The sequence below is a fragment of the Microtus pennsylvanicus genome, chromosome 4 (assembly GCF_037038515.1).
Source record: "Microtus pennsylvanicus isolate mMicPen1 chromosome 4, mMicPen1.hap1, whole genome shotgun sequence".
In the NCBI taxonomy this organism is placed as follows: domain Eukaryota; kingdom Metazoa; phylum Chordata; class Mammalia; order Rodentia; family Cricetidae; genus Microtus; species Microtus pennsylvanicus.
Genome location: NC_134582.1, coordinates 46471661 through 46484485, shown reverse-complemented (window position 1 = coordinate 46484485; position 12825 = coordinate 46471661). Strand labels below are relative to the sequence as shown.

The 12825-nt window shown below is 51.1% G+C and overlaps 1 protein-coding gene across 2 annotated transcripts in view; it reads right to left on the bottom strand.

Moving 5' to 3' along the window:
* Nrg2 (neuregulin 2) overlaps positions 1-12825 on the bottom strand; it is a 188062-nt gene that overhangs the window by 36814 nt on the left and 138423 nt on the right. For both annotated transcript variants that reach the window (XM_075968928.1, XM_075968927.1), the window contains exon 2: positions 493-664. In XM_075968928.1, coding sequence (XP_075825043.1) covers positions 493-664 — 172 coding nt within the window. The remainder of the gene's footprint in view (positions 1-492; positions 665-12825) is intronic.

Sequence of the window (12825 nt, the reverse complement as noted above, 5' to 3'; positions counted from 1 at the left end):
TGGGGTCTCTCAAGCAAGACTTCTGCTGTTAAGACAGCTCAGAGTCAAATGGCCTCCAACCTTCAGACACGTAAATTGCTTCACTTGGTTTTTTTTTTTTTTTTTTGTGAGACAGGGTCTCATCTAGCTAAAACTGGTCTCAACTTGCTAGGTAGCCGAAGATGACCTTGAACTTCTGATCTTCCTGACTCCACCTCCCAAGTGCTGGGATCAAAGGGCTGTGCCACCACGCCTGGTTTTATGTGGTGCTAGGTTTGAACCCAAGGCTTTGTGCACGCTAAGCAAGTACTTTATCCGCTGAGCTGCATCCCCAGCCCTGGGAATTGCCTAATCCTTGTCTGCAATGCCAGGGCAGGCCTGGTCCAAAGGGCTCAGCAGTCAGGGAAGCACTGGGCATGGCAAGGAAGGGTTGCACGGAGGGGGACCTAACTAGGTTCCATGCTGGGCTTGGGAATGTGACTCTGGAGCTGGTGGGACGGAGGTACTGCTCACCTGCCATTGCCGTACTTGATGCGAATATCACGACTCCGGTTGAGCTCCTTGCCATCCTTGAACCAGCGGTAGGAGGGCTGGGGGTTCCCCGCTGCTGCTTCGCACTTCAGCGACTGCTTCTCACCCACCTCTCCCGTCTGGCTCTTCATCTTCTTCAGCTTGGGCCGGGTAGCTGCGGGGTACAAGGCAGGTAGGTCAGTGTGGGGGTGGTGGGAACAGAGCCAGGCATGAGCAGTAAGAGTCCCCATCTTGAGGCTGGAACTGGGGAGACTAGAAGTCACCTCCCCTGGCATTTTTCTTTAGTCCAACTCCATCCGCACTTAGAGTCTTCAGTGGGAACAAGGTTCTGCTACTTCTGGGCACTTCTCTGGCCATGGGAGGGTACCAAGAGCTTCACATTCGCTTGTAAAACCTTCACCACCCCATGACTTCACTGTGGTGTTTAAACCCATTTATAGACAGGGAAACTGAGGCTTAGGAGAGTGAAGTCACTTCCCTGAGGGTCAGTAATGGAGCTGAGGTTCAAATTCAGATCATGACCTCTGATCATGAGTGTTTGAGATCTGACTCCTGTCTCTCCTCTCTCCATTTCCTCACCCCTCCCCGACCCCGGGGCCCAGAAGGCACAGGAAGACAAGGTGGTGGACTTAGCTATCACTTCCAGACCCTGTGACCTGGCATTGCCACTGTAGTATGGGTGGTAGAGCCCAGAGGAGCAGCCCTCATCCTAGCCCTGGGGATAGGTCTCAGGCTGCTAAGAGCGAAAGGACTGGCTGTGGGAGGAAATGAGGAGGTGAGGCAGGTGGAGGCAGCTCTGAGCTGAAGGAACGTGAGCCAGAGTAGTGGGTTGTCAAAGGTGAAGCAGGGCAGCTATGCCGGTGGGCCCAGGCCTGGACAGGAAGCTCCAGGCTTTCTCCCCTGTGTCTGAAACCCCAGATGTTCCCACATACCTAGACCCCCATATGTCATCTCTGTGGGTCACTCCATGCCACCTTTAAACACCCCCCCCCCACACACACACGGAGACAGAGAGACTTTGTTCCCAGGAAGGGGAAGATATGCTGGCCTACCTGCTGGGTCACATAATGATTTGCACTGAGATGGCCCTTCCTAAGACATGTGACTTTCCATGTATACTCATTCCTGAACTTTGTGGCAAGAGTCACACTCCAGTGTGGGTGGAGCTGACTCAGAGGTTCAGAAACTCAACCGAGACCACACAACCACAGAGCTGAGGCCAAGACCTGGGTGTTTTGGTTTGCAGCGTGTCGGGCAGGTGGCAGGTTGGTGTCTGCTTTTGGAGCCTCGTCTCTCACTGAGGGATGCAGAACCTGGGTTTGAGTTCTCCCATTAGCGTAAGGGAGGGTCTACCAGCGTCAGGAACTGTGTCTGGGGACTTGCTGGCCCTGTCTACATCATCAGTCACCAGTCCTTTCTTTTATTGTGGCTCAGAGCCCTGACAGTGAACTATAGACTGCAAAGAAAGACCTTGCTAGAGGCAGGCTTTCCTTCCTAACTTACCCCAAGCTTGCTCACAAGTAGGAGGGAAATCAGAGCAAGGTGCAGAGACCAGATTCAAAGTGCAAGAATGTGTTCTCTGAAAATGTGTTGTCGGGCTAGGTGTAAGCACAGACACCTGGGAAAGTCATTTTGTTCAGTTTAGAAAATGACAAAACCTAGTGAGTAGGCAGAAGCAAACAAAACCATCCACTATTTCAGTACTTGGAAATCACATGCCTGCATACATACACATACTCACATGCACACACGCATGCCGACACATGCATGCTCACATACACGCACATGCATGCACACACAGCATGTACACACACACAATTTTTAAACACAATGGGACCAGTAACATGATTCTTTCATTTAAAGAAACAATGCTACTTCTTTACCTCAGTGTTCAGTATCAAAAACAGCATTTTTAAAACCTAACTCACAGAGAGTACAGTGTCTGGAGGGATGAAGACATCATTGCTAAGAAAAGGGTTCCCTGATGAGCTGGTTCAGGGAAGACATGGATGGATGCAGTCCAGGAAGGGCCTTCATTTACCTTGGTCTGACTACGTAAGGGCTTTCAAACCTTTTCTGTGGGATCCTCAATAGTACTTCTGGGGAATAAAGTTCTATGTCATAACTTACATGTGTATATGTGCACAGATGTATATATTTTAATACATAATATCGTCACATGATTCAAATGGTAAGAAGAGTATATATTTTATAAAACAAATCTCCCTCTAGCTTCTCAGAATAGCCAGGGCGTAACTAATTTTATCAGTTCTTTGATATCCTTTAGAGATCTTTCATGCATACAAAAAATTTCCCTGGCATTCGCACAAATATTTTTCCACAGAATCACTTTTCACACTTGCATAATATTCCTGTGTGGGTGTATCATAATTTATGTAACTTACCGCTGTTGGGAGGTGCTTAGCATGCCCTCCCTTCGCTCCCATTACAAATCAACCCCTGAGGGCCCACTCTGTGGCTTCACTTTTGCACACATCCAGGGACACATCCTGCCTGAGTTCTAGTCTAGGTTTGGCCACTTGTTAGCTTTGGGTCCTGAGGTCGTTGATCTAATTTGTCTGCTTCGGTTTTTTTCATCCACAAACCACAGGAGATAAAGAACAGCTCCTGCCTTGTGCTATGGCAGCGAGCAGTGTATGAGATAATGCATGTAGAACCTGGCAGGCAGAGGGCGCGGAATAAAGGTTAGCTGTTATTATCACTATCCTCAATTGTTTCCTAAGGCAATCTTCCGAAAAGTGGGATTGCTGTGTCTAAGGCCGTGCAATCTTTCTTAGCAATGATTCCCATGAAAGTCATTTTATTTTGCCAAATTGCCCCCCTTGGAAAAGGCTACTCTGATCCACATTCCTCCGCTGAATGACAGGGTCTGTTTTTTATTTTGTTTCCACACCCTCACCATCTCAGGGCATTATCACGTCTTTAATCTCTACCAATTAGCTAAGCAAAAGATAACGTCTCTTTGTTGTTGTAATTTGCATTTATTCGATGACTGTTGCCCGCTGAACAGTTCTAAGTGTATCAGCCCATTGTGTTTATCCTTCGGAGTTGTTCCTTCTTGTCTGCAGTCTGTTTTTCGACCTAGGGCTCATCTTATGAATTTGCAAGAGCGCTCTGAAAATAGTGAGTCTATAACCTTTTGTTACAACGTTTCCTCCCAGTTATCTGCTTCTGGCATTTTAAAATACACGGCTGGCCTCCTTTCCCTCCCTTCCTTCCTCTTTTGTGCCAAAAGAGTTTGCGCATCAGTATACTGTGGGACTTTCTGGAACTTCATGACTCAAAGTAGGAGTCCTTCCCAGAATCCTTCTTTTCCCCATGCCCCATGCTTTCACCTGTGCCAGATTTCCGAAAACACATCATACTTCCGAACTCTGGGAGCCAATGGGAACCGTCTGGAGACTTTAAAACCTGGGCAGGGGTCTGGGTTCAGTGCAGGCACTGAGAGACAGGGCTGGGAAAGCCGTCCGTCTGTATCTGCATCTTTTCCGTGTGCTGGAGAATGTGCCCAAACGCTGGATACCCCAGGGCCTGGAGACACCCGGAGCACAGCCTCAGAACGGGCGTCGTTCTATGGTTGACGGACAGCTGTCATCTAACCGTGGTCTAGTGCTGACCGAGGTTAGTCTGCTTTGCCTTCTTTGTGACTGGGACATAGAAAGTTTCTGGTAGGTTTTAATGCACCCACTTTCCCTACTAGAGTTCTGACACCAAGGAAGCCTTGTCCCCCATCCCCGTGGGCCACTTTGCTCCCAACCTGACCCCAGCCAGCCACCAAGGGGTGGGAATGACATCTGGCAGGGAGAAGACATGCTGACTCTGCTGTCTTGCTTCGTGACTTGAGACCCAGCCAAAGAAGGTACAGTGAGCCAGGGCCCACTGCAGCATGTGAGGGTGACGGGCCAGGAATGCACCAGACAGAGGCAGCCAGCAGGCAGGACCGGAGCGTCCGAGGAACTGAGGGTTCCAAAGCCATCCGACATCTCTGTTAAAACACAGGCTATTGTTTTAGATCCCAAGGTCCCTCTCCATCCTGTGGGAACTCATGGGTCTCACTAGCCACTTCTTGATAGTTCGTGCACTTCTAAACAACCCCGACTAGTTCACTCACTCCACATTCATCCATCCATCCATCCATCCATCCATCCATCCATCCATGCATTCACCAACTCAATTCGTTTCCAGTGAATGATTCAAACTGCTCCATGCCAGGCACCGTTCATTCACTGGGGACTGAGCTAGACAGTCCTGAACTTGGGGAGTCTGACTTCAGTAAGCAACCAATCAACCAAAGAGCAAGCGTGAGGCGGTGACAGTGAGCTTGAGAGTTCACAGGGCTTAACAGTTTATGAAGCTGAGGAGAGCAGGGGTTGGAGAGACAGGCAAGGCTTCAGGTGACAGGGTTGTAACAGCCAGGATGGGAAACCTGGACTGGGCTTGTATTTTTCTTTTTAACGTGTTATGTGTCCACTAGACAGTTTTAAAGCATTGGGCAGCACTGGCCTAAAGGGCAAGAACATAAGAATAACCACATGCCTGAGTCATGCCATGGTCTTTACAGAGAGTTTTCTAGCTTTTGGAAGTTCCTCAGAAGAATCTCCCGAAAAGGAAGGCCAGGCATACTCACTAGGCTCAGTTTTCTGCACCTGGAAAGTTCTTTGGTGGCTCTATCACAGTGGCTCAGATTGTAGGAGAGAAAAGTGCACACAGATGGCCTTTGGAACAGTGCCCGGGGGACTCTGCAGCCCCACTCCAGGGCCCAGAACCTTGGAAGCTTTCTGTGGCAAGGCTTGGGGACCTCTCCAAGATAGCCCTGATTTGTTCTGAAGGTGTCAGAGGAAAGCGTTGGAGACTCAAGAACTGGGGATGACAGACAGTTGTGTTGGTGTTTTAAGCTCTTAATCTGAAAGGACACGGATTCTCCTTTTGTGGCTTCCAGACATAAGGCCCGGGACCAGTGTTCTGGGGTCACTTGGCCCAAGGTTCACAGTTTGTTCACGTGGCAGACCTCAGGTACCTAGGGACTGTCCTCAAAGGGTGTCAGACACGACTGAGCTAATTCCAGCCCCAGCCACAGCACCTACCTCCTCTGAGCTGGATGTATTTTATGCCCAGGGCCTAGAATGTCTCGCTAGAGTGTGGGTACAGAGACCATCACATTGTGTCCCAAGAGTGTCTTGAGGCCAGAGCTGAACCGAGCAGAGGAATGTCCCTGGGATGGAGGGGGTTCTGTCAGGACAAGAGCCAAAGCTGGCATTCATCCTCTATTCTGCTCATGGTGTTTACTGGGCATTTGCTGGGTCAGCTTTTCTGGCCTTGGCCTCACACAGATAGCACTTAACTATACGTGGAATGACCAGAATCCCCTGACATAGTTCGTCCCCTCAGCCATTCTTTGGTTACATAAGAAGTACATTTTGCTGTAGAAAAATTACACAACACAATAAGGACAAAGGAAAACACATTAAAATAAATTCAATTATCTTCAGAGAGAGAACCCACTGCTCATATTTTCAAATATCACCTCCAAAAACATTTTTCTCTAAAGCCTTAGATCCCTTTTCAGACAACACACTGGAAAATACTTTTTTTTTTTTTTTAACAAGTCAAGCGATACAGCCATAAATCATTTTAATGGCTGCTTATTAGTTCATTGTTCAGTTGAGTTTGTCAGGTTGTCTCCAGCCTTCTTCTGATATTAACAACAGTGGGGAGACTTTATCAGGTTGGCTTTGTGGCCCAGTAGAGGAGGAGCAGCACCCCTGAGGGTTGGGTGTGTTTCCCCTCAACGAGAGGAGGCTTCAAAAGCCCAGCACCCAGGCGTCAGGACAGATGACAGACATTGGATAAAAGCAATAGAAGCTGTGCACATGAGAAGCCTTCCCACCCCTACCAGTGACACAGCAGCACCAGTGCTGAGCTGGTGGCCTAGGAAGGCTCTTGATTGCTGAGCACGGTCCCCTCTGTTTTGTCTTCAGACCAAGTTTCCTCTGGGCTCAATTCCCACATTCCTTGGGCTGGGGAGCCCAGGGGTCTCTTCCACCAGCAGTTCCAGGGTACCCTGACGGGGACAGTAGAGTGTGGAGAGATGGCCTTTGTAAAGACAAGAGGAAGGCCTCCTCAGGCCTGCCCCCGAAGATTTCCCTGACTGACATGTTCCAGAAACCCTGAGGGTACATCTCATGCCGTGTTAAGTTGGACCATGAAGTATCTGGTGGCTTCTTGCTTCCTGCCACCTAGTGCCAGACCAGAGCATCTGGCCTGTATCTATGTGACAGGCCATCCCCGGAGAGCACCTCATTAAAGATAGCAACCCAGAACAACAACCCGCTCCTTCCCCACAGCCCAGCCTGGAGGCCAGTGCTGCTGCTGCTGCTGCTGCTTGACCTCATTCCTCTCAGCAGTGGGCGGTGGGTGTGGAGTGCGGAGATCTGAGAGTGAGGCAGACAGGCTGCGGCCAGGCAATCTAGGTGGGAAGGCCTGGCCCCACCTCCCCACTGTCAGAACCAAGGGCAGGGACACTGGACTCTTAAAAGGGTTAATGACCCCTCCCCTCATGACTAAGACTCAGCACTCGCCTTTGCAGCTAACACCTGGAGACTGTGCCTGGCATCAAAGTCTTCCTCTGCCCTGCTGCTGGCGGGCTGTGGGCCGGGCCCCCTCCCCACCCCTCTCTCCCACCTACAAAGTGGCTGCAACCTGTGCGAGGTTAATTACAGACTCCAAGTTCAAATGAGAAAAGAAAAAGCCAAAACAACCTTAAACTCAAAACATAGCTGGTTCAAGTGGGCACTCAGGAGCTGCTCTGTGAAATGGACTCTTGAGTATCCTCCGCCTAGCCTGCCGAAGGGCCATTTGATGCCCACAGGTTAGCCTCACAGAAAGACTGGATGCCAGCTTGGGGTTTTGGCTTTTTATGGGCCATGTGTCCCCATCTGGTACCTGGATTTACTTTGCTCTTTTCCTATATTCACCCAGCAACTATCCATACCCAGCAGGCCTGTGTTGTGCCAGCACCTACCAGCCAGGGAGACAGTGTAGGATAAAACATTATCCCTGCCCTTGGGATCAGCCTCTTCCTTAGGGTTTCCATGGGGGCTGGAAGGGTAAAAGCCTCCCGGACAGCCATGCTTCCTGCACCTGTGAAAGCCTTCTTGTGCGTAGCACCATCTAGAAGGCTGAGCAGGCCAGGGTTGTCAGGGTTGCTGCTGAGAAGGGGCAGAGCCCACTCCGGGGGCAGGTTGTGAGGAACAAAATGGCAACAAGGCCGGCTGAGATGCTCCTGCCTTAGAGCAGCCCCTGCCTAGTCAGAAGTGCCAACCGTAGAATCCAGACATGTGAGCGCTACACACATCCTCTAGTCCCCATCCTGGGAGCCCAACATCTGGAGAGAGCCAGTGGCCTCCCGGGGGCTTTACCCAGGCCAGGGTCAGAGATGGCCAGTCCTGTTCACATTGCCAGGCTTCTTAGCTCATAGGGAGCCACAGGTCTGTGAATGGCAGAGACGGGAGTCTGAGGGGAGCTGCTGTGGGTGGGGAGATGGCACAGGTGCCCAGAGCAGGCCATCAGCTGCAAAGACACCATAGACTCTCAGGTGCTTTCCAGGGCTGGGACACCTAGCACTACACAGATGAAGTGTGGCAATCAGAGCTGGGGAAAGGGCACAGAGGGCATTTCAGCTGGAGGTGAGGAGGGCAAGAGGTCCCACCCGACCTTCTGGGAAGAGAGAGCCCCAAGGTTGTCAGAGATGTAAGAACAAGGCATGTGTTTGTCGCACTCTTGCGGTTTTTCACTACAGGCCCAGGTAGCAGTCTAGTCCCAGGGGCTTCAACTGGCCCATCCGTGGACCATGTTCTGTTTTCTTCCCCCAGGGGAACGGAAGGAAGGAGAAGTGCTCTGTGGAGGTACAGAAGTTTCTGGCCTTCTCACCTCTTTAGTGGCTGGGAGCCGAGGCAGGAGGCAGAGCAGAAATAACAGCCCTGGAAGGCCTTTACCATGTGCCAAAACCCTGTTTAATCTGCCTTCTGGGGAAGGTTGGGCCTGACACAAAGGCTTAGGTCTTGGTCCAGGAGAAGCCAGTATGGAAACTGCCTGCTGTTGAAGAGTTAGGGCAGCTATGGCTTAGCAGACTCAGAGAGCAGAGGGAAGAACCCTAAAGACTTTGTCCTCTTTGGGGTGGCCCTGTAGCTCTGCCTCCTCAGCCTGGATAGGGAAAGTTGTCTGGGCCTTGGGGAGTTCAGGGGGTGTCACCTGACCACCTAGACGTTGCTAACTTTTCAATGTGGGTGCAGGTAAGACTACAAGACAGTCTTAGGGCCTTTTTCTGTGTGTGTGTGTGTGTGGGGGGGTCTGCCTGGCTCAATTACTAAACAAAGCAGTGTATTTGGGTTGAAACAAACAGCCACGCGATGAGGTTCGTGTGGATTTTTAAAATAAAACAGAAGTCTGTGGAGCAATGTCGGGCTTCAGGGAAAGGTGTCAGCAGACCCCACACAGAGGGGAGCATCCACGCACTCACTAGTCCCAGTGCCTCCAAGGACACATATAGCTTCTCGTTAAGTGCTGGAGGTGGGGCAGGGCTGGGAAACTGATGTGGTCCAGGCTGGTGTGGACATGGGGCCTGGAAGCAAATCACTCCCGTCACTAGCTCAGACACGGCAGGGGGAGAGCTGACATCTCCAGTACCTCCCCACTGGATGCCCTCTTGATATCCCTGACACCTGTGACCACCTGTCTCGCTTGGCTTTCCTCAAAGTTCAAGTTCATCCAGTTGGCACCAATCCTCTTGCCTTTGCTATCCTCACTGTCTGCAAGGGCCCTGAAATAGGCTATATTGTCCCCTACCCCAGGATACTGCCGGCAGGGTACACCCGGCACACTTTCTTCTGCCCTCCTTGCTGACTTCCTCAGAAATCTTCCTTAGGTCCCTGCTGCCTAGAAATGAGGCTTCTGCCTTCCTCTGTTGGCACCTGGGCCCCCTCAGGCAATACTTTCTGGTTAGCCCATGTTTCTTCCCAAATGCCTTCCCTTAACACTTCTTTTCAGGAAACCACGCATTCCAGGCCAACCAAGTCCCAATTTGTCCCCTAACATGCATCGTCTGTCCTGCCTTCAAACACCATTCTCCACACCAGAATCAAAATCGAGGGAGCTGCCATAAGGGCTGGAGCCAAAGAGACTTCATTCAGTGTTCATGCTGGCTCTGGCCAGTGTCTTGTGTAACCAGTTGTTGCTTAACCTCTTTGGGCCTTCATTTCCTTGTTTGGGAGACAGGGACCATCCCACCCACCTCTAAGAGTGGAGGTAATCCACGTCAGGAACTCTGAGCAGGACCTAGACAAGAGTGATCTCTTAGTAACTCTTCTTGATCCCTCAAGATCTCAGATGCTGCTGCCTTCACTAAGCCACCTGACCACCTGCAGGACCGTCTGCAGCCTCTGCTGCAGGCAGACTCCCTGAACCTTCCCTCTTCCCTTCTTGGGCCTTCTTAGCATGGGACATATGAGATTTTTTTCTTCTAGACTTTGGGGAGTCTGGGTGAGGGGATGTACTAGGGTTTCACGATGTTCCAGGTATGAGACCACAGGCGGTGCTCGCTGCTCATATGCTGAACAAATGAATCAGTGATGTAAGGCTCAGCTATGACTGACGGATTCCTAAAGCAGCCCAAACAGAGACAGCTACAAGCACTCTGGGCAGGGTGGGGCCCCCACACTTAATCCCAGAGCCATTTCCCACCCAGCTCTCCTCTTCAGCTCGTCCCTCAGCCCAAACAGGCCTCTGCCCCACACCAGCAGAGCAGGTGATGAAATCAGGGCCTCAACGACTGACTTCTCTTTCTGGTGTACCACTGCCTCCAGCCCAGCTCTTGTAGAAAGCCTACCTGCAGCAGGCTGTTTCTAGGAGAGTGTCCATCTTCAGAGGAAGGAGGAGCTGGCTAGGTCTCCACATACAGATGTGAAGCATCTCAGAAGCTTCCTCATTTGTGCCTTCGCTCAGATACAGACAGCGCAGCATACGTCAGATGCTGAGAGTCCAGTTCATGTGGCTTTGGAGCCGAACAGGGCAATGCTCAGGAGGTTTGGAGGAATCTACCAACACCATGCTGAGTGCCATGGAGCACAGGGGGTCTGCTCGTCTCTCTCCTTATCTTGAGGGCCAGTAAAAGTACTCCTTGGGAGGGATGGGGTGGGGAACAAAGTCTATGCTAGGCCTGCTGGGCCTGAGGAGTGAGCAAGAGTTGGCCAAGAGAAAGGAGACACTTTGCCAGGCTGAGGAAGAACAGGCTCCTAGGAACCAGGTGCCCTGAAGGAGCTGAGAAAATGGTGGTGAGAGGGAGGTGGCCCTTAGCTATCAAGCCTTTCCTTGTTGATACGTGCACTTCCTTCTCCAGGCCTCAGTTTCTTCATATAGTGAAGGTATAGAACTATGAGCTCAGGTCCAGGCTTACCCCACTCCACTCAAAAGTCACAGAACCTTCCATCTAGGCCCACACCTTTCGGAGTCCTTGCAGCATGTTTCCAGTTTAGAGCACTTTTGAGACAGTCCATGGTCCTCTAGTCATGAACACACACACACACACAGACACACATGCATGCACACACAGACACACACGCACACGTACACACACAGACACACGCACACACATGCACACGCACACACACAGACATGCATGCATGCATGCACACGCACACACACAGACACACATGCACGCAAGCACACATGCACACACAGACAGACACACATACACAAGTATGCATACTGGTTCAGAGAAGGCCACACTCCTGATCCCATAGCTAGAAGACTGTGATCCTTCCCTGTGATCTCTGCCTACTGTGCACAGCTGGGCCCTGTATGTTTCCCAACCCTCCTGGGCTGCCAGCAATAACACTGCCCAAGTGGTTGATCTGATCTGAATGCTTAGCTTCCTTCCCCAGGCTTTCCTGTTCCTTTAGGTCCAGCTCATCCTAGCTCCTCTTCCTCAAGGCCTCCTGAAACACCTCGGATGGGAAGTAGACTCTCCAGTTCCATCCCTTTGCTGGCTCCTCTTCTCAGGTTAGGCCTTGCACCTAGAACAAGTCCTGTTATGTCTTTTCTTTCCGTAGAACGGTGAGCCCATTAGCTCATGGTGAGCCCATGGAGCTGAGTCAGCATGCAGCACCTCGAGCATGGAGTGGTGCCAGGGAAATGCCTACAGAGATGACAGGTACTACAGGGGTCTGCTTTGTGGGGTGGGACACTCAGGTGAAACTGTGGTTCTCAAACAGGAGCACAGTTCCTAATCCATTATGGGTAGCTAACACATAGTTTCTTCCCCCCAGTGTCTGATTCAATAAATCAAGGGTGAGATTCAGAAGTTTGTGTTTATGTGCATTGTATATGTACATGTTCATGTGCCTGTGTGTGCACATTCACATACGTGTGCATGTAATCGTAGAGGCCAGGCTTGATGTCTGCTGTCTCCCTCAATTGCTCTCCTCACTGAACCTAGAGCTCACCAATTTAACTGGCCAGCAAGTTTCTGGGATCCTCCTGTCTCCATCTCTCCAACGCTACAATTACAAGTGTGTGCCACAACGTCTGGCTTTTTATGTGGGTGTCGCGGATCCCAGTTGGCCTTCCTGTTTGCCTGGCATACACTTTCCTGATGGAGCCATCTTCCTAGCCCCAAGGAAGTGCACTTCTATCAAGCTCCCAGTTCATGCTTTAAATGAGGTTCCTACTGAAACATCTTTTGCACAAGGGGCTTTCTAGGGCCAGATAACTACGGACTGTGGTACTAGATCCGGCTGCACTCTGGGTCTTTAGCTTGGTGTCTGGCCAGACCATTCAACCGTGGCTTCCATCTTCCCAGGAACTACTTACTGCCTGTTGGTGCAGGCTTAGGGTCTCCAGCTGCCCTCCCAAGTCAGTGTCCACAGTTCTGTTTACACCTGACTGCCAGGGCCATGCTCCATGCGTCTGGTGAGAGCAGGGACTCACAGCTCATCCCTGAGTCCCCTTTGTGTCTTGTCTCTGCAGCTCCCAGGAGACAAGTCCCTGTCTAGCTGATTCGATGAGAGGACTTGCTCCAACAGGTGGCCAGCAGGGTGTCTCTGGCTCTTGCGGGTTTGTCTTGAGGGGCACAGAATGCGGAAGAGCCTGGGGTTAAGTAGATGTGGCTGGGGAAGGTAGGGTAGGAGCAGACCAGCTCAAGAGCTCATCCTGCTGCTAGTTCCTGGCTGTTCTCAAGGTAAGTCCTGAGTGTCCCTGTCTCAGTTCCCCTGCCTGGACTCAACACTCTGGCGGGGATGG